The sequence below is a fragment of the Neoarius graeffei genome, chromosome 17 (assembly GCF_027579695.1).
Source record: "Neoarius graeffei isolate fNeoGra1 chromosome 17, fNeoGra1.pri, whole genome shotgun sequence".
Taxonomy (NCBI): domain Eukaryota; kingdom Metazoa; phylum Chordata; class Actinopteri; order Siluriformes; family Ariidae; genus Neoarius; species Neoarius graeffei.
Window position 1 is genome coordinate 39,188,312 of NC_083585.1, and position 27,547 is coordinate 39,215,858.

The 27,547-nt window shown below is 42.4% G+C and overlaps 1 protein-coding gene across 1 annotated transcript in view; it reads right to left on the reverse strand.

The window, feature by feature from the left end:
* The window catches only part of gbe1b (glucan (1,4-alpha-), branching enzyme 1b), a 293,413-nt gene that overhangs the window by 52,334 nt on the left and 213,532 nt on the right, over nucleotides 1-27,547 (reverse strand). The window contains 2 exon segments of the mRNA XM_060898133.1: nucleotides 13,906-13,975; nucleotides 13,978-14,035. Of these exon segments, the coding sequence (XP_060754116.1) occupies nucleotides 13,906-13,975; nucleotides 13,978-14,035 (128 nt within the window).

A 27,547-nucleotide genomic window follows, 5' to 3' on the forward strand; every position in this document is an offset into this window, starting at 1 on the left:
CGCTTTTCCACTACAAACGCGGCTGAGTCGGGCTGAGCCGTGCCGTGCTGAGTTGGGCTGAGTCGAGCTGAGCGGGGCTGTTGGAGTTGCATTTCGACTACAACCGCGCTGAACCGTGCTGGCTGGAAGTGGGTGGACACATTGGGTGGAGTTAGCGAAAGTGGGTGGACGTCACGTGATGTCGTTAAGCAGCGCAAACAGTGACATCAGTAAGCTTTTAAGCGGTAGTCTCACGACCCGGATAGTAAACAATAAACATGGAGGACATGGAGTCGTTAGTGTTGCTGGTCTTGGTGCTGTGGCTTGTTGTCACCGACAACGCCAACAGATACTGGCAAGAGCGTATAGATGAGGCGAGGCGCATAAGGCTTCAGAAATTCTCGTAATTCTTCTTCTTCCGGGTTTACGGTGTTTACAGATCCCAGCGTGCTCGCGGGGCGTGTGTGGGCATGTGAGGACACTCCTCCTCACCAATCAGTGCACAGGGGAGTGTCTCCTCACGCCCCCAGCCTCACGGCTCGGTTTGGCTCGCTTCAGCCCCACTCCAAAACCATGCGAATTTTAGGGGCTAAGCAGGGCTGAAGCGAGCTGAGTCGTGCTGTTCTTTGGTAGTCGAAACGCGAGCCATGTCGGGCTGAAGTGAGCTGAAGCGAGCTGAAGTGAGCTGAAAAAGGGTAGTGGAAAAGGGCCAATAGACACAGACAACCATTCACACTCACATTCACACCTACGGTCAATTTAGAGTCACCAGTTAACCTAACCTGCATGTCTTTGGACTGTGGGGGAAACCGGAGCACCCGGAGGAAACCCACGCGGACACGGGGAGAACATGCAAACTCCACACAGAAAGGCCCTCGCCGGCCCCGGGGCTCGAACCCAGACCTTCTTGCTGTGAGGCGACAGCGCTAACCACTACACCACCGTGCCGCCACCATATAACATACATTTTTAAAATCTGTTTATGTGAAACGTCTGCCATACAGTACCAGTGCATGTGTAAGATGTTACTATAGAAACGCTAACGTATGGGAATAAGCACACTGATATAAACCTGTGATTTAAACCTGTGACGTCGGACAATCAGAAATGAGGTTTTAAACAGTGCTGTGGTGTACAGTAAAATAGAACAAAAAAAACAAAAGCATAAACAACTGTACTCCTGGAACTCACAGAGGGAAATAAAATAAGTGTCTCTGCTTGGATGAGTTTCCCCTTGGTCTCATTTTTGCTTTATCTCCCTGTTGTAACAAAACACACAGACAGCAGCTTGAATAATCACCGCCTTTCCCCACAGGTGAGCACACAGGGTCGTGGTGTGATCCTTAAAGACCTCGTCTCCCACTCTGCCCCAGAGCTGGAAAGCGCTTGCTTTTTACTGTCTACTTGTAGGCTTTGATAGTGATGATTAAAAGCGAAGTGCTGTTCTGTGCGTGGTTTCAGCAACAGAGGACGAGAGATGATGTGCCCTTCCTCTCCCTCTCCTCCCGATCCCATCAAGCTCCTGTTTGCTCTGAATTATCTCCCTGAAAGAGCAAACACTCTTTGATTGGATATTTTGGGTATATTGTCAGACAGAGAGAGAGAGAACAAGAAAGATGGGAGGGGGAGCAGCAGCAGCTCAATACGCTACACTAACTTTTTGGGATTAATAATTTGCTACTTCCTTTGATTTGTTCACTCAAATATCAATATTAAAATTAATAGGGGATGAAATCATACTTCATTATGTCTCCAACTCCTCAGGTTACATCAAATGCACTGCATTTTATTAGTTAATGCTGAATTAATGAGAGCTCTCTATACATTTTATCCTCCCCACTGTCACAGATCCCTCTTTGATTTTCTTTTCTTTTTACATGAAACATTACTCCACACTTCTGTTGGTGTAAGCGATGAGGTTCGTACGGTCTCTGAAAGCCCTGATTATGAATTCTCATTTGTAAATCCCTTCCAGATGCCCTCTTAATGATCCATGGAAGGATCATGGCACTACTGGGGTTGAATAATTTTGTAGTAGGCTATTCTGCTTAAAAAGACAAACAAACAAACAAACACCCATCCATTATCCGTAACCGCTTATCCTGTGCAGGGTCGCGGCAAGCTGGAGCCTATCCCAGCTGACTATGGGTGAGAGGCGGGGTACACCCTGGACAAGTTGACAGATCATCGCAGGGCTGACACATAGACACAGACAACCATTCACACTCACATTCACGGTCAATTTAGAGTCACCAGTTAACCTAACCTGCATGTCTCTGGACTGTGGGGGAAACCGGAGCACCCGGAGGAAACCCACGCGGACACGGGGAGAACATGCAAACTCCGCACAGAAAGGCCCCTGTCGGCCACTAGATTCGAACCCAGAACCTTCTTGCTGTGAGGCGACAGTGCTAACCACTACACCACCGTGCCGCCAACAAAACAAAACAAAAAAAACACATATAGCCATCTTTTGTATTTTTCCCCACAGTAGCTACTGACAATAGATCAATAAAAAAAATAAATAGGTTGACGGAGGCTTTTCTACCTGCTGTCTATAAATGCGATGCTGTAATGGTTCTACTGATACTGCTTATTACACCAAATTTATGAACCGTATCCAAACCAAGTTGCCAACATCTCTGTCTTCTTTTTAACCTTCACTCAAGAAGCACCACACTGCAATTTTAGCTTCTTCGGGCTGTTAATAGTATTAGTGAAGGCTGTTAAGAGCATTTGATGTTGCAGCTGCAGAGGAGAAAGTCAGACGGGGAGGCAGCAAGAAGGAAAATGTTGGCTTGCAGAACAGCTTTGCTCTCTGCGGATTCTTCCAGAAATGCCTGCTGAGACCTAAAGACAAGTCCACTGAGGAAAGACAGTGAGAGGTGGATATAACCTTGCGATATATAAAAGGGTAAAGAAAAGGAAGATTCATGCATTGATCAGTATCATCTATTTGCACAAAACCATGAAGGACCAAAGCACGGACAGTCTGCAAGGAAAAGGTCACTGTATGTGACTGAGTGCATGGCTTGACTATGCCCATAAAAGAACGTATTCCGAGTGCATTCAGTGTTTCCAGGTAAATGTATCTCTGCTGCAGTGGTGTCCTGGACAGAATTATCAGGCAGTCCAAGGCTTTTAGTAATTATGTTTGTGTTTGAGTGTACAGATGCTGGGATTTACAGCCAGACCCAGCCACCTGTGAATTACTGTGATTAATAGAGGCTTACTGAAGAATGGAATCACTGCACACAAATAGTCTATTTGATCTTGGGGGGTGGGTGGGGGGGTGTTAGTCAGATAAGTTTTCAAGGACCCTGATCCTGGAAAAAAAAAATTCTATAGACACACAGTAGTGATCGCAGATCTGAGTAGAATTCTCTGCACGTGTAAAGGCAGTCTGCAAAAATATGATGACAGGTATTGAGTTGCAAAGTCTTGAATTCCACAAGAACCAGAAATTTTGTCGGTGGAATGAAGTGGAAGCAAGTAGATGGATGATGACCTCGAGCGTTGTACAAAGCATCTGAAAAGTGTGAAAATTTACACTGATCACTAATTCTACTTGGTTATCATCCATCAACTGAATACTGCAAAACCCTCAGCAATGAAGTGCTGGTCATATTCTGTCAAAATACAGCATTTTATTCAGATGCCTCAGTGGCTAACAAAGAATAAAACATGACAATGTGTGCTGTTATAGGAAAATATTAGTGGTAGGGTGATGTGATGCGGGTTGACATGAAGTCACGATGCTTAAAGTTATAAACTTACCTCTGACTGTTACAAAGCACTGACACTGGAGACCAAAAATGTTAAAAAAAACAACAACCACAAATCAACTAAAATGTGTGTATGTGGATTTTCCAACATTCAAGTCCCCATAAGCTGTTACTATAAAAATGATAATGCATTAGATCAAGCACATAAACACACACATATAGAGGATATTACATTGCTGCATGAAGATATGAAGTTTATCTTCAAGTGGTGAATGTATAGCTCATGAGTGAGCGAAGCAAACAAATGAAAATATTTTCAAAACGAGAACATAAACTTCATATCTTCGTGCCACTATGTAATGTTCTTTATATTATATGGACACATCCACCAAAAAAACCCAAACCCACAAACTAATCAAAAGAATTTTAATTTTGAACCGGTTCGCCATTTTGACAACACACATCTAGTCAGCAGGAAAACACTGGGAGTGACATCATCAGAGTTGAAATATCAGAAATTATGATACATATAGCGATCTTGCAGTCACTTGACCGGAAAGTACACAGCCGCCATCTTGTCGGTAAAAAACACAGCTGAATACTGCTGCACTCGTGTACAGAATGGATCAATTTCAACCGACGGACTACACAGCTCATTTTTCTAATGAACAGATAACTAGATATATGCCTAAAATAAACGATCTACAGATTAGTGACCCTTATGGCTTACCGGACGGAGTTCTCACGACCGTGTCAGTGGATTTTGAACTGCCAGCGGAATACCCAGATGTGTATAATTACCTCATTAACTTTCCCTCGCTGTTCAGTGGTGAAGCACTGCGTGCTTATAAGTCTCTGGACAGTTATCTTTACAGAAATTCAGGATTTGTCAGTGACTCAGATGTGGCATCTTGTAAACAAGAAAAAAAACAATCCTCATTGGATGGGTAAGTCACTTAAGTATTGAGTATAGCACTGACCAGCCGATTATAGAATAGAATAAGGTAATTCCAGCTGTAATTCCAAATCGTCTGTCTTGTTTACCATGGATCTGGCGTTGGAGAGATAGAGGCTTAGCAGTGGAGATTTGAGTGGCTGTTTTCTGAGCTTAGTCAACAGGCCGGCTCTGCCTGCAGCCTCGCTTTTGCTTCCGCTCCCGGCGCCGCCTCCTTCGCTTTGCTTCCGATAACAATCCACGGAGACCCCGCTGGTCTCGCTATCTCGTCCGGAATGTTGTGCATGTGATGGAAATCGCTACAAACCGTCACTTTCTGCTGGAAACCAATGTCCAGTAAGTCCATACGGTTGTAGTGGACATTGAAGTCCGATACAGACGAAAAATACGCAAAAATACACACAAAAAAAACAAAAAACATGCACAGGTAGGGAGAGCTTGTAGCTGCAGCCGTTGTAGTAGAATTGTATATAGTAGGGTTTTCCAGAAGAAAAGGTAGAAGTAAAAGCAGAAGTAGAACCAGAAGTAGAAGTAGAAGGCGGAAATATGGCGTTTGACCGACAAGATGGCGTCTGTCACAATCTGGATCGGCTGTGACGTCACATGCAAGTGCTCCATAGGACACTTTTTCGATGGAATAAAAACGTGTTCTATTCCCTTCTAGAAGGTTTCATTAATTTGGTTTGACAGCATGCAATATTGTTATCATATCGCTTATCCTACGTGTATTACATCATTCTACCCAATGGAGAATGAGCGTTGAATATGGTTTACAATATTACATGTTGCCAAGACAACATGATGTCACACATCAGAGCTGATGTGAATATCCAATGATAAAACTTTTCTGCTGCGCATGCGCAGAAGCATTTCTTTGTTCGCTGGGAAAGAGAAAGGAGCGCTGAACAACCGAAAGGCTATCAAAACTTCATTAGATATTCTTCATGCATATTTATAAGAGAAAAACATACCAATGGACATTGAAAAACTGGAAAAGAGACGTCAGAAATGTAAAACTTCCGCACTAGTGAGCAACTGTGACAATTTGTAAACAAACATGGCCACCAGGTTTCCTTTGTTAAAAGCGGTAGCTTTTGAGAGAATTTTGGCTGCCAGGTCGCTCCATTGTGTGTAGCTGTCAATGTTGATTTTAAAAGCAACCAAGTAAATTACAGAGGAAAATGAATATTTAAGTCTGAGTGAAAAATACTGTAGCGAGCGTGCATGGAAGAAGAGTCTGGAGACAGAAATCTTCGTTTCTCAGTCGTTAGCCTGTGCTACTTGCTCTCGATAGCATTGGGTTGACCGCGTTATGAGCATGCGCTGACACTACTGATGAATGCTACACCAGGTGGAAGCAGAGGCGATTCTAGAGTCTGTTGTGGCCCCAAGCAAAAATTTCCAGGGGGCCCTTCTGACCAGTGTTCATCACCAATATGTTATAAATAATCTGACACCAACAAAAAATGTACGAAACCAAAGTTTTTTAAATTCCAAATGTGAAAATACAATGGTAAAGAACAATAAAAAACAAAATAAATAAGCCCTTGGGCCCCGACTCTCGAGGGGCGCCTGGGCCAGGGGGCCCCAAGCAGTTGCCTGCCTTGCCTGTTCACAAGCTGCGTGTCTGGCTGGAAGGTGACTTCACTGCTGCGCCGACTCGCAGTGAAGCTTGCGTTAGCCTTCAAGTTTTGGTCCCTCCCACTTTAAATCAAAATCTGATTGGTTAATTCATCTGTCACTTCCTACATAAACATACACTGCCATGGCCTTCTGTCCCGGCAATGATGATGTCCTAACTAACGAGCTAGCTCTAAACTCTTCTCAGCCTGGAGACAACAACAAAAAAAATCTCACTGGATAACTCTGTTTTAATGTTTTCAGGACAGTAACCCTTTCATTTCTGAAGCAAATTTGATAGAAAATGAGTCCAAATTAAAATTAGAAGAGAATAATTATAATGAAATTATGAAAAAATAAAAGCAATTAAACAATGAAAAAAATTAAATATAACATTCGAAATGCTGATATGTTTGGGCTTCTCTGAAGACCTAGAAGACCCTGACGGTTTCCCTCTGTTTACAAGAGAAAAACATACCAATTGACATCGAAAAACTGGAAAAGAGATTGTGTATATATAATAATAATAATAATAATAATAATAATAATAATGGCTTTTTTTCATGGTATATCAGATATATTCTATTCAGTTAGTCTTCGACTCGTTCAATATCATGCTAGCTGAATGGAATATATCTGAAATACCACGAAAAAAGCCAGCCAATATTATTAAAATATGTCACTCAGATCCATGATGTATTTTGCATGAAAAATGCGAGTTTTTCAACACGAGAAGATAAACTCATATCTTCAAGCCAATGTGTGATTTTCTTTTTATTATATGGACACATTCACAAACAAAAAGGACCCAAATTTATCAAAACAATTCATCAATTTCCTCACAAGTGACACATAGGGATTTAGGTCATGGTTTTGGTTCTCAATGTCCCAGATGAAGCTCGCATGAAAAATAAGAGTTGTATATTTCCCAGTAAAACACTTGTGTCAAGATAATATAAACCAATATAAACTTATTACTTTACTCTCAGAGCTGTGCTGTGAATAAGTAAGCAATATCACACAAGCAAGGGTGCTGTTCTACTGAATATCAGCATGGCCGTGATACGACCACAAGCATGTTGCAGTCACAGCTGTGCTGATATTCAGTACAACAGCATGATTGCAGGTATGATATTGCTTTTATCTGACAGTTCTGTAAACAAGAAATTAATATTGAGTAACTGACATTTCAGACACAATATGGCGAAATATTTTGCTTAGTTTTGCTCCACCAGCGAAAAGATTCCCAAAAAAACCACAGCTGGATAGAGCTCTGTGTGTTGCCAGGCAACAAACAGACTGACTGACAGCCCATAGTAAGCAAAGCAACGATTTTAATGTTATAAACTATCACTAGAATTGGAATTTTATGCAGCAAATACAGACAAGTGGAGTGATCGAAACAGTGAAACATCCCAGGGCTGTTATACTAAATATCAGCACTCTCTGAAAGTTGCTTGTCTAAGATGATTAGTTTCCATTGCAATAATTCTATCTGTAACCACTATAAACTTCACTTTTCTGGTAGAATATAAATGATGTGTATCTCAACATAACTATTTCTTGAATTACACACAACATCAGTAATAATGAGCCTTTGTAAAACATTCATAAGCCAAAAAAAAGTCAAAACTTGTATGATATATTTAGTATATGACATTAAATACAGTACAAGAGTATGCTATCTCCATCAGATATAATCATTGTATGTAGACTGTCTAATATTATTGTAATTTTTTTTAACCCTTATTTTTTTCTATAAGAATATATATGAAGCTTCAACATGAAATGTTAGTTTTATTCCCATTCCAATCATTCAGCTGACATACAGGCTTCAGATTGAAGTGATGGTGTACATTACTGCTTCATATCCATGGGGTAATAATGCCAAAGCTACACACCACACTGAATGGTGTCGTTCCCCCCCAAAAAAAATTGTCTTGTCTGGCTTCATTTACAACTGATTAAAACAACAAGTGTTGCCAGGCAAAACAAACCTCACTTGGCAGCACTTATTTTACACCTATATGTTGATAATGGTAATATTTCTCGATCATCAGCTGTCAGATTATAGTCCTATGAAAATTCATGACCTTGAGTTTGACATTTCAAAGTCATTCAAGGTCAAAGGTCATGGTGGCAACTGAAAGCCCATATGGGACTTCTTATATGTTGATAATGGTAAACATCTGGCTATCATGAACCATTATAGCCCTTTGAAAACCCATGACCTTCAGTTTGACCTTTCAAGGTGGCTCAAGGTCAAAGATCATGGTACCAAGTGAAAGCCCATATGGCACTTGCTACAAGTTGATAATGGTAAATATCCGTCTACCATCAACCATTTTCAAGTTACAGGCCTCTGAAAATCCATGACCTTGAGTTTGACCTTTCAAGGTCACTCAAGGTCAAAGATCATGGTGCCAAATGAAAGCCCATATTGGAGTTCCTATATGCTCATAATAGTAAACATCTGTCTATCGGCAACTGTTTTTGAGTTATAATGAAAAATGTTGACCGAAAGGTTGACCTTTCCGGTAATTTTGACCTGATTACCCCCAAAATTTAATCAGATGATCTACGCACCATTGCCCAACTACCCTGAAAATTTGAAGTCAATCGGTGCAACCGTCTAGACACTAAATTGCTAACAGACAGACAGACATACAAACAAACAAAACAAACTGATTACAATACCTCGTACTGCTTACTCTGTCGCGGGCGAGGTCAATCCACATTTAAAAAAAATGTATTACTTTCAAAAATTTCTTCTTTTTTCTGCATTTAATTTATATAAAGATGTTTTCTTGTTCTTCTTCTTCTTCTTATTATTATAGAATAGCTTTAAATGGACCCCCACTATTTCATTTGCATCTAATTCCATGCATCAAGGGGATTTAAAAAGATATATGGACAAAACACCTGATCATCACACCCATATGTGCTTGTTGAACATCCCATTCCAGATTTAGTCCCCCTTTGCTGTTATAATAACCTTCACTCTTCAGGCAAGGCTTTTACACTAGATTTTGGAAACTGGCTATGGGGTCAGGCACTGATGTTGGGTGAGGAGGCCAGGCACTTTCAATCAATGTTCCAGCTCATCCCAAAGGTGTTCAGTGGCACTGAGGTCAGGGCTCTTTGCAGGACATTCAAGTTCTTTCACTCCAGCCTCGGCAAACCAAGTTTTCCTGGAGCTTGCTCTGTGCACAGGGACATCGTCATGCTGGAACAGGTTTGGGCCCTTCAGTTTCAGTGAAGGGAAAATGTCATACTACAGCATACAAAGACATTCTGTACAATTGCATGCTTCAAACTTTTTGGCAAGTTTGGGGAATAACCACATATGGGTGTGAATGGTCAGGTGTACCTTTGGCCATATACTGTTGTGTATACACACTTCCCAAAAGTGACAGGTGGATACTTCATAGAAGCCTCAAAGCTTCCTGAATGTGCTTCTAGTAAAGACAAACCATTATTAGTGCGCTTGCCAAAGGCAAGTGCACTATTGTTGTTCTTAAGTTTACTTATTCTGCCTTATTCCGACATGTTTTTTGGATCCACTACTCCTCCTAGGGCGTTCGAGATAGAGACACCGTTCCAGCTCTGAGACGTCTGGCCTGAAATGGTGTAGTGTGCTTGTATACAGCTTTTGGATCAACGCACCTGTTCTCTTGTTCTTGTCGTTTTTCTTTTGTTTTTTTCCCCAGAGAGAATGAATAGGGCTCATGAATCGAATTGTCCTACTCGGACACGCTCCACCGCAGATGCATCAAACCTCATGTGATACTTCAGGCCAACTCCCCTGACACATACATGCAATCGGTTCTGACCCGCACTCATATTTTTCCTTTCTTTTTGCTCATCCCTTTTTCCTCCATAGGCTTGCATTGAATTTTGGCCCCATTGAAAATGAATGGTGTTTCAGGAGAAAAACTTTCACTCTACATCAGTTTTTTTAACCAAGTGACCAAGCTTCAAGAAACTTCACTTGATGCCTCAGGCCAAGTCCCCGCACAGATCCACCTCCTCATCTGAGACCTGCACTCATCTTTTCCTTGGTTTTCACGCATCTCTTTTTACCTCCATAGGCTTCCATTGATTTTTGGCCCCATTCAAATGAATGGAGTTTTGCTCAGTAACACTTCGCCACACATCCACCAAACTTCATACGGCACCTCTGGCCAAATCACCATCACACACATGATATCGGTTCTGACCCGCACTCGGCTTTGTCTTACCTTTCATCTCATCTCATTATCTCTAGCCGCTTTATCCTGTTCTACAGGGTCGCAGGCAAGCTGGAGCCTATCCCAGCTGACTACGGGCGAGAGGCGGGGTACACCCTGAACAAGTCGCCAGGTCATCACAGGGCCTTGCCTTTCATCCGTCCATTTTTTCTCCATTTTGCCGCTAATCAGTGGAAGCTTGACTGAGTCATTCCTCCCTTCCCCCATAGGTGATGATGCATTTGGCAAGGATCTGCTCATTTGAGACTTTGACAGCAAATCAACTTCAACTCAATGGCCACTTTATTAGGAATACTTACACGCACACACGATAGCAATTAGCATATAAGCATTCACGTGTTCTCATGCTAGCTGTTAGCATGTTACCCATTACAATATCATGCCTGCTATTAGCTCGCAAGTTGTTAGCATGTTCACCATTAGCATGTTATCATGAGAGCTGTTAACATGTTAGGATTAGCATGGTAGCATGCAGAGTTCGCATGTTTGCTGTTAGCGAGTTCGCCTGAGCATGTCAGCATGCTAACTGTTAGCATGTCACCCTCAGCGTGTTAGCATGCTAAAAGTTAACATACTAGCCATTAGCATGTTAGCATGATAGCTGTCAGTATATTAGCCTTAAAGTGTTAGAATTTTAACAAATAGCATGTTAATCATTAGCATGTTAGAATGCTAGCTGTTAGCATGTTAGCTATTAGCATGTTAGCATTAACATGTTAACATGCTAGCTTTTAGCATGTTAGTATGCTAACTGTTAACATGCTAGTTGTTAGCATGTTGGCATTAGCATGTTGGCATGCTAGCTTTTAGCATGCTAGCTGTTCTGCTACAGCTCAGCAAGCACACTTTGCATTTTCTCTGCGGAAATGCAGTCTAGTTTTTTTTTTGCATGATCTGAGTAAACACATTACAGATACACTAATTTAAAATTGTTTACACATAATTAGACTTAAATGGTTCTTCTCGATTCTCTTTTTGTAGAAAAACAAAGTGAACTGCTACTTAAAATCTTCAATGTCACCTCCGACAAATCCTTCAGCACCGCTTCATGGAAGATTTACGCAGTGCTTGTGAATGTGTTATGAGTGCTCAATGTAGATAAACTCCAAATAAAGCGTTCCTTCATACAGGCTTACAAACTTGAACAATCATATTACTCACAACAGCTTCCTAAAACACACACACACACACACACACACGTACACAAAATACCGATGTTAATCAAATGTATTACATAGTCCATAAAACAGTCAGACAACTGTTTCCTGATGTAAAACATGTTGCTATTTATTTATTTATTTTTGCCTGGGGGCCTGGTTGCTGATATGGCTGAATTATTTGGAGTGGCATACAGGTAAATGTGCCTGACAGATAATAAAAGACAAATGACCCAACACTAGCACAGCAGCCTGACGAACCCTACTGGGAATTAGGAGTCTCCAATCAGCTGGATGGATTAAAGACCACAAGAATGTGCCATTGAGAGAAGGCAAGGCAAGAGGGAAGAAAAAAAAACAGAGAAGGAGGAGAGAAATACAAAAAAATAAAGCACAGGCGTTTGAGAGGCTGTCAAACGCTGATGTTGACAGAATTTTAATGGCGACTCTTTATATTGGTGAGCTTAACTCAGGGGGGAAAAAACCTCACACATTTTTCATCTCAAACTATCTTACTTATTTATTTATATGTTTAGAGAGGAAGTCTGACAACCAAGAACAGTGTTTATCTCACTAGAAGGCACCAGGGGGAGTTTCATGAGATTGCATGGTGGAATTGAAAACTCTTAGGGCTAGTTTGTAAAATGTTAGCCTAAAAAACTACATCAGTACCATTACAGGTTTGTCATTTGCACCCTTAGTATGCATCTTTCATCTGTCACATAAATAAATGTGTCAAACCGAGCAATGTTCATGTTTAGGGTTTGTTAAGGTGTAACTCATCTCATCTCATTATCTGTAGCCGCTTTATCCTGTTCTACAGGGTCGCAGGCAAGCTGGAGCCTATCCCAGCTGACTACGGGCGAAAGGCGGGGTACACCCTGGACAAGTCGCCAGGTCATCACAGGGCTGACACATAGACACAGACAACCATTCACACTCACATTCACACCTACGCTCAATTTAGAGTCACCAGTTAACCTAACCTGCATGTCTTTGGACTGTGGGGGAAACCGGAGCACCCGGAGGAAACCCACAGGGAGAACATGCAAACTCCGCACAGAAAGGCCCTCGCCGGCCACGGGGCTCGAACCCGGACCTTCTTGCCGTGAGGCGACAGTGCTAACCACTACACCACCGTGCTGCCACGGCTTGTAAACATTTCCATGGTAATTCCAATGTGTTTTGGAGTGTGTGCGCGCGTGTCTCATTTGTGTCGGATTTGACTCGGATAAATAGTGGACTCGACTTGAAATTTACTTTAATGGCTTGGACTTAAACACTGGGGACTCGAGTTTTAGTGACTCGACTACAACACTGGCTAGAGACCCAAAAATCAAAGCTTTCACTGACAACACGTATTTCAAGGTCCAAACTGATGCCTGGGTTCTGTAGTGTGTGTGTATGTGTGTGTGTGTGTGAGAGATACTCTTCTGACGGTAATAGCCAATATCAGCAGATTCCATCTATCTAGCACCTCTTCCTTTTTTGTGGCAACACCAATGAGCCTTTCCGCCTACATGTGCACTTTTGAAATCAATCCAGAGACACAAAACTACAAGACTCCGCTTGGCACTCTCTAATATAGGTGTGTGTGTGTGTGTGTGTGTGTGTGTGTGTGTGTGTGTGTGTGTGGGCTAGGGTTTAATGAAAAAGCACTCTGCCCTTGTTGGACTGGTTTTGTTTACCTCCTCCGAGTCAGAGTGTCACTTTCATCTGTCTTCTGCTCTAATTGGATCCACTGTTCTTGGTCACCTTTATGGCACTGTGTCACCAAGCGCATGGTGGCATGTGTTACCTTGCACACATGCGTGCAAATACAAAATCACTGCAAGGCTCTGTGAAGTTCCCAGCACGTGTGCGCGCACGTGTGTTTTCCCCTCGTTGCTATAATTACAGCTATTGAATGTGGCCTTTGTGCTCTTTGCATTTCTTCCATGTCATTTCTAGTAGCAGGATCTCCTTTAGGCTCTGACAGCGAGCGGAGGCGCAAAGAGTCTCTGCCACTTGTGCTAAATGCAAATCTACAGCATTCCTAGACAGAACACAGAAAAGCTTGGGAAGCTTCCCCCCCTCCCCAGATCCAAAGTTGGAAGACTTTTTGAGATCTGCAATTCAAGAGCGTGAATTGTAAAACGTGGTTTGTTTTTTACCTTTAAGGGTAAAACATTTGAACGACAAATTATGCATTAACTGCACTGAAAGCTGATTAAGGATACTTTCCTGGTGGTCCCACTGCCACTCGGTAGTCACTGTAGCTGTTGGTAGGGTGGAAGTTGAAGATGAAATGAGGTTGGCTCTCTCAAAGACTATCACTTTGTCACCCTCATGCTTTGTGCTGACATGTGCCTAGAGAAATGGAGAAAACAGAAACATAAATCAGACAAATGGGGAAGTACAGCACACACAACATACTAGTGCGGTAGTAAAACAGTATGGTAACATCCATAAACACTAAATGACCTAATTAACATAGAAAAACAGTTTAGTTGCCAAATTTTGGGGGGTTACTATGGACGAAATCTTTAAAAAAAAAAAACCCACAAACAAACAAAACTTTTTGTTGTTGGTGGTGTTGTTTTCTGCCTATAAGAGTTTGACACCTCAACTTTAAGAAACCATAAATACATTTCACCAAAAAAAGATGTGGAAATGATTGTATTTCATTTTTATTTTTGTTTACCTTCTAACCTTGCCTTGGCTATCTTCCTGCAAAACTCATGTTGCATAAGAAGCCAGTTTAACAAACATGGTGGCGAAAACAGTCAGTCTGCCTAAAGACGTTTAAACGTTTCAATCTAAATGCACTAAATGCTCACACGGAGAATGCCTTGATAATTAATTAATTAATTAACAAACTCAATTTTTTTTTCTTAAAACATCCATTTCTTTTCCTGGTTTCCCTGATATAGAACACCAGGAAGCTGAAAAGGTATGTACTTTCATTTTGGGAACTTGGTAAGATTTTTCCTGTTAAAACAGACGAAATAAAATGCATCAGGATTGTTTTCATGGCGTGCTTCACAAAGCAGATTAAAAATACAGAACATCAAGGGCGTAGTAGCCCATCTGGCCTGCCATCAAAACAACCATAACTCTCAAATATCAAACGGAACTGAAATGTGACGACGTGAGAGAGGATCAAGCTCCACGACAAATTGTTTACAATAGGAAAATCAACAAAGGACTACATTTTGTTCCCCAAGGGAAGATCGAACCAAAACATCAATCAGAACTGAATTTGCTTGATAAATGAGAGAGGGAGATACAACTCTAGTCGGAAGAAAATTTGTTAAGGTGACCTAATTACTGATTCATTAGCAAAGAATTGCCAATACAATGACCAAGATTTGTGCAGAAGGTCTAGTTCTTTCAAATAAAAAAAAAACCCAGAACTGAAATCCATTGAGAACTGAGGCAGGAGACTAGCCTGGCTAACGCGACTTCAAAGCTCTCCGAGCTATTGGTCTGGCCAAGACATTAAGCCCAACCGTTTCCCAGAGCGCGTGGTTGACCCGCCTCCCTGAAATGCCTCAGTTTGCTACTGGTCGAAGCCAGAAAAGGCTGTGACGAAGCTTAAACCAATCACATCACTCTTTCCTCTGACGTATGCGACGCGACGGGGCTAACTGGTAGATTAAACTCTTACCGAAGCCGGTCGGGAGCAAGGTGAAAACGTCCTTCCTTTCAATAAATACCTCCAGGGCTGCTCTTTGCTCCGTTTTCAATGAGAACTTCCCGTTGAATGCTTTCAATACAGCATCTATGCGTAATAGATGCGGAAGCGTGAATGAAGCGCTTCGGCATAGATTCTGTAAACAATCTATGGCTTCCGGTCGGCAGTTCTACTACGTCAGTGCCTTGAACATGCCTCTACCCAGGGCCGTTGGAGATGCTCAAAGTTGATTGGCTCCCGATTTTTCGGGAGCTTGGAAGAGCTGGAGATAGCTTGCCTTGCCAGACTAAGCTCGCAACAGGCCCTCGTGTTGCGTCACGCTTAGGATGGGCGGGCCCAGGCTAGCAGGAGACACGATTTCACTGAAAATAAACAAAGTTGCAAACAAATTGTTTACAACAAGAAAATCAAGAAACAAACGACCATGTTTTGTTCCTCAAGGGAAGATCCACCCAAAACATCGATCAGAACTGAAATCGGGTGAGAACTGCGAGAGGAGATACAATTCTAATGAGAAGTCCTAAAATTCGTTAAGGTGACCTAATGAGCAGTTCGTTCGCAAAAATTTGACAATACAATGACCAAGTGTTGTGCAGAAGGTCCAGTTCTTTCAAACGAAACAATCAGAACTGAAATCCATTGAGAACTGAAGGAGGAGATACAATTTAACTGAAAATAAACAAAGTTGTAAACAACAAATTGTTTACAAGAGGAAAATTAACAAACAAATGACCAAGTTTTGTTCCTCAACGGAAGATCGACCCAAAACATCGATCAAAACTGGAATCGGATGAGAAATGAGAGAGGAGATACAATTCTAGTGAGAGGCCTGGAAAATTTGTTAATTTGGCCTAATTAGTAACTCGTTAGCAAAAAATTTGACAAAACAACGATCACGTTTTGTGCAGAATGAGTTCTTTCAAACAAAACAATCGGAACGGAAATCCGTGGAGAATTGACGGGGAGATGCGATTTAACTGAATGGTGGACGACGGACGCCACGCCAAGGCAACAGCTCATAATAATAATAATAATAATAATAATAGGCAGCACGGTGGTGTAGTGGTTAGCGCTGTCGCCTCACAGCAAGAAGGTCCGGGTTCGAGCCCCGGGGCCAGCGAGGGCCTTTCTGTGCGGAGTTTGCATGTTCTCCCCGTGTCCGCGTGGGTTTCCTCCGGGTGCTCCGGTTTCCCCCACAGTCCAAAGACATGCAGGTTAGGTTAACTGGTGACTCTAAATTGACCGTAGGTGTGAATGTGAGTGTGAATGGGTGTCTGTGTGTCAGCCCTGTGATGACCTGGCGACTTGTGAGATGAGATGAGATGAGATAATAATAATAATCTCAATTTATTATTGTCGCATTACAATTGGGGGGGGGGGGGGGGGGGGGGGGGGGAGTCCATCAAATAAAGGTCAGGATGTCATTCCAGTGGTGTAACAGCCACAGTCCCACCAAAAGGCGCACAAAAACAAGTCCCACACCGCCAGCTCAGCCGCCAGCGGGCAAGATCACTCGGAACACTATGCCATGGATCCACAAAGTGAGCACAGATGCACCGCCACACAGAGCGCTGGTATGTCCCAAACCGCCTGCACAGCTGCCACCCAGCAACATCGCTCAGAGCATCACGCCAAGCACTAAAGCACTGCTGCACAGAGCGCTGGACAACCACAATGTTAAAATGAGCAACAAGCTCACTGCAGTCCATAGCGAGGAGCACAGGCATCACCCATGGCGAACCAAGGCCTGGAAGGAACCGACGCCCAAAACTGGGTCCGGAGCTACACCGCAACCGGCAGACAAAAACACTCAAACAAACATCAAACTACACAAACACAAAAAAGAAAAACAAAAGAGAAAATAAAATAAAAAGCTCCGGTGAGAAGCGGCAGCCAGAACGCACACGGCGTACTCTCAACCAGAAACGGAAAAGCTGTTGTACAGATGAGCTAACAATATCTGATTTTAGAAGAATGACCATGATGTTCAGTGATCCAGTGGATTATTAGGGGATCATTCTGTAACACTGGACGTCCCATTATTAATCACGTCTCCTATTATAGTAATGAAGCTACAGTATTGCTTGCTTTTCTAATGGCCCTTTTCCACTACCCTTTTTCAGCTCACTTCAGCTCGCTTCAGCCCGACACGGCTCGCGTTTCGACTACCAAAAAACAGCACGACTCGGCTCGCTTCAGCCCTGCTTAGCCCCTAAAACTCGCACCGTTTTGGAGTGGGGCTGAAGCGAGCCAAACCGTGCCGAGTGAGGCTGGGGGCGTGAGCAGACACTCCCCTGTGCACTGATTGGTGAGGAGGAGTGTCCTCACATGCCCACACACGCCCCGCGAGCACGCTGGGATCTGTAAACACCGCAAACCCGGAAGAAGAATAATTACGAATTACGAGAATTTCTGAAGCCTTATGCGCCTCGCCTCATCTATACGCTCTTGCCAGTAAGTATCTGTTGGCGTTGTCGGTGACAACAAGCCACAGCACCAAGACCAGCAACACTAACGACTCCATGTCCTCCATGTTTATTGTTTACTATCCGGGTCGTGAGACTACCGCTTAAAAGATCACTGATGTCACTGTTTGTGCTGCTTAACGACATCACGTGACGTCCACCCACTTTCGCTAACTCCACCCAATGTGTCCACCCACTTCCAGCCAGCACGGTTCAGCGCGGTTGTAGTCGAAATGCAACTCCAACAGCCCCACTCAGCTCGACTCAGCACGGCACGGCTCAGCCGCGTTTGTAGTGGAAAAGCGGCATAACATACCCTATCTGTAAAACAAGGAAAAAAGTTTACTTTGTCTTGCATGTCTTCCCTAGAAAAGAAAACCACCTGGATGTGTGAAGAGAAGCAGTGCTGAAAAGTTTGAATGTTTCTTAAATTCAACAAAACTAAAGGTTATTCTGGTGCGTCACGTGTGCAAGTCAGGGATGTGCAGAAGACAGCGAGAGTGACTGAGTCACATTCCGATTGCCTTGTTTACATCATGGTGGGAGTGCATGTGTGATTCTATCAAGGCATGAATAAGACCTAGCAGCAGTGCTCTGGCCTTTTCAAGTCTTCTAGATGTCATCTTCAAGGTGTCCAGCAAACAGCCCTTTCCAAACCAAAGTCTGCTGGATATCTATCCTTTCTTTCAGAACTTCAGATAAGCGTCTCGTCCCTAAATCCTGCCCAATATTACTTTTGTCACATTCTGAAATAAAGATTCCAGTAACTTCCATCAGTATCTGGCAGAGTCTAAAAAAGCCACAACATGAGGAATGAATTAGGACTGTAGTCTGTAGACACCAAAGATGGAGCAACGTGTTAAAACCCTGTGTGCAACGGTGTGAAGAGCGACCACATGGACAGAGAACTAGTGCAGCGGAACTGATTATATCTGATCAGCAGTGACTCAATTACTTTACTACAATTCACTCCTATCTACTGCACCAGGGAAGGTTTCATAATCATATAGTAGATATTATAAAGCCTAATTATTATAATATATGTTACATAGGTCACCAAAATGCCCAAGACTCATTAAATCAAATCAGATTCATCTCATCTCATCTCATTATCTCTAGCCGCTTTATCCTTCTACAGGGTCACAGGCAAGCTGGAGCCTATCCCAGCTGACTACGGGTGAAAGGCGGGGTACACCCTGGATAAGTCGCCAGGTCATCACAGGGCTGACACATAGACACAGACAACCATTCACACTCACATTCACACCTACGGTCAATTTAGAGCCACCAGTTAACCTAACCTGCATGTCTTTGGACTGTGGGGGAAACCGGAGCACCCGGAGGAAACCCACGCGGACACGGGGAGAACATGCAAACTCCACACAGAAAGGCCCTCGCCGGCCCCGGGGCTCGAACCCAGGACCTTCTTGCTGTGAGGCAACAGCGCTAACCACTACACCACCGTGCCGCCCCTCAAATCAGATTTTTAATAGTTATTTTCTAAGGCTTAGCACAAAATCTCATCTCATTATCTCTAGCCGCTTTATCCTGTTCTACAGGGTCGCAGGCAAGCTGGAGCCTATCCCAGCTGACTACGGGCGAAAGGCGGGGTACACCCTGGACAAGTCACCAGGTCATCACAGGGCTGACACATAGACACAGACAACCATTCACACTCACATTCACACCTACGGTCAATTTAGAGTCACCAGTTAACCTAACCTGCATGTCTTTGGACTGTGGGGGAAACCGGAGCACCCGGAGGAAACCCACGCGGACACGGGGAGAACATGCAAACTCCACACAGAAAGGCCCTCGCCGGCCACGGGGCTCAAACCCGGACCTTCTTGCTGTGAGGCGACAGTGCTAACCACTACACCACCGTGTCGCCCACTTAGCACAAAATGACTTGCAGAAATGAACATTCACTCAAGCTTTAAAAGTCTCTCTATGGACCTTTTCTTGTCACTGTGAAAATAAGTTAACAGCTTCGACCTTAATGTCCAGATTTAATTCAGGAGGCACGTTCTCTTGTTTGTTTGTTTTTTTTCTTCCCTAGATTAAACAGATTTAATGAATTAGCCTGCTTGGCACTTTCGTTGAATGAATGAATCTTTTAGAAACAAGTCCCAAAAGTCCCACAGAGAAGCCGTGGCAACATTAGCTAAACTGTTACAACTTCAGATCTCCATTAATACATTTAAACCCTCCACTATTAAGGTTCAAGGTTTTTTTTTATTTGCCATTTGTGCATAAACCAACAGTTCAGACACATTGGAATTTTTGTGCAGGGCTCTCTCAGTCAACAGATTAGAAAATAAAAACACTATAATAAAAATATAGAAACACTATACAATACGTTGGGGGGGGGGAGAAAAAATTTATATGCTCAAAATTTTAAATACAAGTATTAAACAGAAGGAGAGGGCAAATGTTAAATAACATTAATAAAATAAAAGGCTAGTCCTGAGTGCTGTTCCTGGATTATTCAAAGAGGGGAAAGTTATATGGAAATATTGAACATTTTGGGAGGGGAATGAAAGTTACGTGGGGATATTGCACAGTTAAAATACTGCACATTTATCAAAGGGTATATGACATAATCTTGTTTCACAGATAATAGTATATCACATATTGCATATGACAAGTGAAGTGAGGTAGTAATGGTTATTGTTACGCTTATTCAATAATTTTGTTTTGCCATCAGTCTGACTGTGGCAGGGAAGAAGCTGTTGAAGAACATTAAAGGTAGACTACCTTTCAGATTTTTCAAGTGTAGGTTATAAAAATAATTTTCCCTGACACCCAGTTATTTTTGTTAAGTGGACTGAAAGCTACAGAATTCGAATCACAGACTTCCAATTTTATGAGTTTTTTAAAAATGGAACAATAAATGAATTTAGGGCCACATGGCCCTAAATTCTCCGGTATTTTGTCTTGCTTCACCATGAACCAATACAAGATACGATGTCATGCATCAACATGGTGGGCTTTTCCCGTTCACGCAAGGCAAATTTGAAACAGGAGAGAAAAATGGAGGATGCGAATGAAACTGGAAAGACCGACTACAGTAACGGAACGCGAGAAGAAAAGACGTTATGTTGTGAAGGAAACGCAGGACCAAATTAATAAATATCGGCGGTCAGCGAGCACCTTGGTGTGATCAGCATTTCGTTTAGCGACAGAATGATGTAACTGTCAGTGCACGGTCAAGGTAAACCTGTAGATGGCAGTAATGCAACACTGTGGATGCCAGCTGCCGTAAAACCCAAAAGGGGGAGAGATGCAGGTAAACCTGCACATGCACACACTGGACTTCCTCTGTCTGCTTGACTGCGTGAAATGAGTGATTTCACGCACATTATTTGCTCGGGAATCCCCTCAAATTAAATAACTTTTCACCCCCAGAATAGCCTGTTTTTTTATACATTACAGAAATAAACATATATCACAATGACCAAAGTTCAAAGGGAACTAAATCTCACCAATTTTATGAAATCGAAAGGCCGTCTAGTTTTAAGTATCACTTCATCCAAGTTTGCATGAGATCCTCGTAAAATAAAGCTATTGCATGGATTTTTTTTCTTTTTTACTGAAAGTACAATTTGCCTTAAAATTCAGCATAGGATAAAAAAAAAATTGCAAACTACTACTTTGCTACCCAGAGTCTTTTGCTTGAATACAATAACCTGTCTAGTGCAGATGCTTTATGCTTGTTTATGCTCATGGCTGCTTTCTCTTTCACTAATTATTCACAACACTTCTGGCTGCAGCACTGTTTGGAATATGTCTATAAGGCTACTAAAATATTCATTATGGGCCTTATTCGGAGTTAGTTACCTATATCAGTGATTTTAAGTCTAAAAATTACATCCATATTTACACATGGAAAGTTAGGAGTATTCAGTGTTGGTTTACACAACTGCTTAAGTTGATTTTTTTGGGGCTCTAATTTCAGATTATTCAAATCACTTGCATGTAATTCATGCTGCCGAGGTTACCAGATTATTTTTGAGAAGTGGTGTCCAAAATGGGATTTTTAAACCACCACCGTAATACACACAGTACTTGCCCTGAAGCCCCCAAAAAATCAGGAATAAAAAATACTGACTTAAGTAGGAAATAGTGTATTTCCCCTGCCTTCTTGTTAAATGTAATACACTGTAGCTTGCTGCATGAATTTGGTTTGGTTTAAGTTTAACAACATGGCTTCCACCCTCATTACTTGATCCAGCACATCCTAAAATTTTCATTTTAATTTTTATAGCCATTTTACCTTGACAGTTAATTCTGCATACAACTTAATGTAGCTATAAGAAGCAAAATACAGATCATGGAATTGCTCTGTATGTGTATGTGTGTGTGTGTGCGCGCGCATGTGGGATATAGGCAATTTTATAATGCCTTTAATTTGCTATTTCGAATTGTTGAATAAACAAGATCAACTATGAGCTACTGCTCACTTATGTATCCCCGCGCTCTCGCTTATATAAGAATGCAAGCACTCGAAGGAATAGGACACTTATTATGAATGTTGATTTCAACAAATAATGAACCCTGAAACAAGTAAGTAAAGAGCAGTGTCTCTCCCCAGGGATTTCAAATAGCATCCTGGTAAACTGTCATTTTGAAACAGCATTTTACTTCTTGAAATAGCATCAAAATCCACTCTATATGTTTCGTAAATACATTCAGTCGGTAAACAGGAAGTCGATGTGCGATAGACCTGAAAACGGTATACATGGTATAGAACCCCAAGCTGAAGCTCAGCACCAAATATCAAGCAGCTGTGATTTGTAGTTGCTGAGAAAAGTGTTACAAAAATTTTGTAAATCCATGCTACATGTTTCGTAAATACATTCAGTCGGTAAACAGGAAGTCGATGTGCGATAGACCTGAAAACGGTACACACGGTATAGAACCCCAAGCTGAAGCTCGGTACCAAGTGGCTATGATTTGTGGTTGCTGAGAAAAAGGGCGTTTCAGATGGACAGAAATATGGAGATACGGACGGACGGACAGAGGTAAACCAGTATACCCCCCCCCCCCCCCCCCCTCCGGAGCAGGGGTATAATGAAATAAAGCCAATGTGTTTGTTAATTGATGTGATCTCCTGTTTAGAAATATGAGCATAGTTTGAAGGATAAACTGACAGAGCATTCATGTGTTATGCTTACAGCTTACTTTAATTTGTACTGGTGTAGTGGTTAGCACTGTCACCTCACAGCAAGAAGGCTCCGTGTTCGAACCTCATGGCCGACGGGGGCCTTTCTGTGTGGAGTTTGCATGTTCTCCCCGAGTCTGTGTGGGTTTCCTCCCACTTCAAAAGACATGCAGATTAGGTAAAAAATTGTTAAACTTATTGTATGATGTTCTGGATAAGAGTGTCTGCCAAATGCCTGTAATGTAATTTAATAACTCTATCCACAACAAATTTGCTCTTTGAGATTAGCAATGTGCCTGTTTAAGATAGTCTCTTAAAATGTTCCCAGTGTGGAGAAGAAACCCCCCCCCCCCCCCCCAAAACAACTTTTCATTGACTTTAAAGTGACAATACTATTTATTATCCATCCATCCATCCATCCATCCATCCATCCATCCATCCGTGCATGCGTGCGTCCGTCCATCCATCCATCCATCCATCCATCCATACCACTTATCCTTGGAAACAAGGTCGTCACAATGTTCGCTCTATGGATATTTTGCAATTTGTTATTCCCAAAGTAAGAACTGAATTGGGAAGGCAAGCTTTTAGGTTTTCGGCACCTGATGCTTGGAACAATTTACAATCTGAACTTCAACTTCAAAACTTTGTACCCTTGACCGAATTTAAAGCACTAGTAAAAACTTTGGAGTCCAGGCTGCCTGTGTGCAAGTGTTTTATATGACCAAGTTTTAATGTAGTTAATTTATGTGCTGCCTGATTATTTTATTGTAACTGTGCTGCTGCTGTCTTGGCCAGGTTTCCCTTGTAAAAGAGATCATTGATCTCAATGGGACTAACCTGGTTAAATAAATAAAATAAAAATCCTTCAGGGTCGTAGGGGAAGCTGGCATTCCACAGGTCAAACTGTGGAATGTGCTTTTGTGAGCCACAAAGTTGCATTAGCCTGCGACAAATATTTTTCTAAGATTTTTGAGAAATTATGGAGTATTACTTAACCTGAATTTATGATCATATACTTTGGGGTTTTTCTGTCACTTGGCTCCATTAAGCTGAGCCAAGGAACAATTTATGAGTTCAAAGATTTGGAGGATCTTGTGCGTAACCACATTGTGTTTTATTTACCACTGATTGTTATCAATGTAGAAACACTTAACTCTATTAAAACACAGACTCGCTATTGTGGAGTTAAAACCTTAAAATGTCATATGGTGGGAGTTACGAGTGGGTCTGTTTTATTTCAAATTCAGTGGAAGTTATGCTTTAGCCAACAGGAAGCCTGCATTGGGCAGCCAATCAGAAGTCCGTGTTTAAACAAAGAAAAGTTCTTTTACAATGATTTTAATAGGAGCCGCCATTGTGTATTTTGTTTTGAGGCGGTTCTAGGGGTGGTCACTTATAGCGGGACAGAGTTTAAAATTATTGGTATTAGTTTAAGAATTCGGCGCAATCCGGACTCACTTAGTGCTGGCGTTGTTTTTACACAATAAAGGTGCTTTAAAGGTAACTTTTTTCATGCAAGTATACTTTTGAGGTTCAGACTTCCACAACAGTCGCCAATCTATCACAGGGCTAAAACAGAGGCAGACAACCATTCAATCTCACATTCACACCTATGAGCAATTTAGATCAGCCAGTTGACCTCATCTGCATGTTTTTGGACTGAGGCCCTGTCCACACGGCAACGGATTCAGGTGAATCTGATAAAATTGTTTATCGTTTCGGCCTGGAGTCCACACGGCACCGGCGTTTTGGGTGCCCCAAAACGAAATCTTTTGAGAACGGGTCCCAGAGTGGAAAAATCTGGCAACGGCACCGTTGCGAAGTCGTCTGGATGAGTAGAACGGATTTGTTTATGATGACGTCACAACCACATGACTGTCAGTGCTTCACGCCGGATAGAAGTGTAACGAACTCGATGCGAGTTGTCAACAAATCCTATAACTTGGTTCATGAAACGCGCTTACAAAATATTTTCATTGTGAATATTTATTGTGTAATGGTGCAAAGAGAGAGAGAGAGAGAGAGAGAGAGAGAGAGAGAGAGAGAATAGCCCTTAGGGCAGAGTCTTTAGTCCAAACACTGCGGAAGCAGTACCAAACCGCGCACCGCCCGTGCACTTTCCAAAAACAAAAACAATCCCACCAGCAAAAATAGGAAAAAAAAAAAAAAAAAGGAGCGATCTCACCTCTTCAGATGTTGGTTTAAGTCCAACAATACATTCCTCAAAAAGGGCATAGAAGAACAAAGTAATCCATCAACGTGTAGCATTCAATTTATTCCGGACCATTAAAGAATTCTGGAGGATATCAGAATGTTGGCGTACCGGCTTCCATCTACCCCATTCATTCCTCTTTCCGCGTCTTTCGTTTTACGCTACTTATTAATAATCACAACTTTATGTGGCTAATGCTACAGAAGAAGGGGTTTATGCGCATGCGTCTACTTCTTCTATTGTTCTGGTGTCTCCGATGGGACCGTCTTACAGCGCACGTAGTGGTGTGGCATGTGTATTGCATCGTTTTCAGCAAGCGTTGCGTTGCCATATGAACCTGAAATTTTACTGATCCGTTGCCCATGTGGACGCGATATTTAAAAAAAAAAAATCTCGTTGCCGTTGTCCTGTGGATGTAGCCTGAGAGAGGAAACTGGAGCACCCAGAGGAAACCCATACAGGCACAAGGAGAACATCCATAAGCCATACAGAAAGGCCTCTGTCATCCACAAGGTTCAAACCCAGAACTTTCTTGCTGTGAGGCAACAGTGCTAACCACTGCACCACTGTGCTGCCTACTATTAATTAATTAGTCACATTTATAGATGTAATATTGGCCTTCCATAGTAACAGTTTTATTAAGTGCATTTACAACACAAAACATACACTTTATAGTGATATATTGTGGTAACATCAAATTGTCAAACATTTGCCCTGGATAAATTAAGCTGCGTTTAGCTTAACTGAATATTGCACAAGTAAAATGGAATTAAATCCAATGACAGAATCATACTGTAACTGAGATATGCCTCTGTTTACTTAAACTCCACCCTGTGAGCGTAGTTGTGCAATTTCTGAACATCACTTTAAGTCTGTAATTACATCTAAGGTCTGAAATTTGATGTGTGCAATTTCTGTATTAAATCTTTACCATGTGTGCGTAAGAAGAAGAAACCTTTATTTGTCACATGCACACTTCAAGCACAGTGAAATTCATCCTCTGCATTTAACCCATCTGAAGCAGTGAACACACGCACACACACACTCAGAGCAGTGGGCAGCCACACCAGAGCACCCGGGGAACAGTCAGGGGTTAGGTACCTTGCTCAAGGGCACCTCAGCCCAAGGCCACCCCACGTTAACCTAACCTGCATGTCTTTGGACTGTGGGGGAAACCGGAGCACCCGGAGGAAACCCACGCAGACACGGGGAGAACATGCAAACTCCGCACAGAAAGGCCCTCGCCGGCCACTGGGTTCGAACCCAGAACCTTCTTGCTGTGAGGCAAGAACGCAAATTTGTAAATACAGACACTGGTTTATTGTGTCTGCCATTTAGATACATCTCCAATTTTAACCCATTCTGATTAAATAATACTAATACAATCAGTACGGATCTTTGTATCAATTTTACCAACCTATGACAAACATGGCCTCAGAATACGTGCAGTATATCACCATGCTTGATCTGCTGTGCAAATCAGTTTAGCCGACTTCACCGACAGGCCGTATTGTGCATTTTTTGGGAGCTGCAAAGTGGGGCAATAATTTCAATGGGATGCTCATTTACATATGGCATTTGGCAGACGCCCTTATTCAACTTACAAACGTGCTTTGAAGTCTCCATCAATAAATAAATCCTCATAGTGGTTTACTAGGTCAAGGACTAAGAGTCTAAAAACCCTGTTGGGGGGGGGGGGGGGTGTTAGTATTATATGTAAACACACAAGACAGCACAAGATTTTTTTCATACCCAAGTGCTAATTTTTTAAAGCTTTTTTTTTTCCATAAAGAGGTAGGCCTTTAGTTGTTGTAGGAAGCCAGATAGATACAGAACAGAGAACAGCCTTGATGGATACCTTCCTTGTACACTGAGATCGTGGGTCCAACTAAGCAGTGCTTGAGGATTGGAGGGAATGTGGTGGAGGAGAAGAAGAAACCTTTATTTGTCACATGCACAATTTGTCCTCTGCATCTAACCCATCTGAAGCAGTGAACACATGCATGCACACACACAAGTGAGCAATGAGCACACACGCACACCCAGAGCAGTGGGCAGCTATGCTAACAGCACCCAGGGAGCAGTTGGCAGTTAGGTGCCTTGCTCAAGGGCACTTCAGCCCAAGGCCACCCCATGTTAACCTAACTGCATGTCTTTGGACTGTGGGGGAAACCGGAGCACCTGGAGGAAACCCACGCAGACATGGGGAGAACATTCAAACTCCACATAGAAAGACCCCCATCAGCCACTGGGCTCGAACCCAGAACCTTCTTGCTGTGAGGAGACAGTGCTAATCACTACACCACTGTGCTGCCCAGTAGTGCTTCAAGGTAGATGGGTG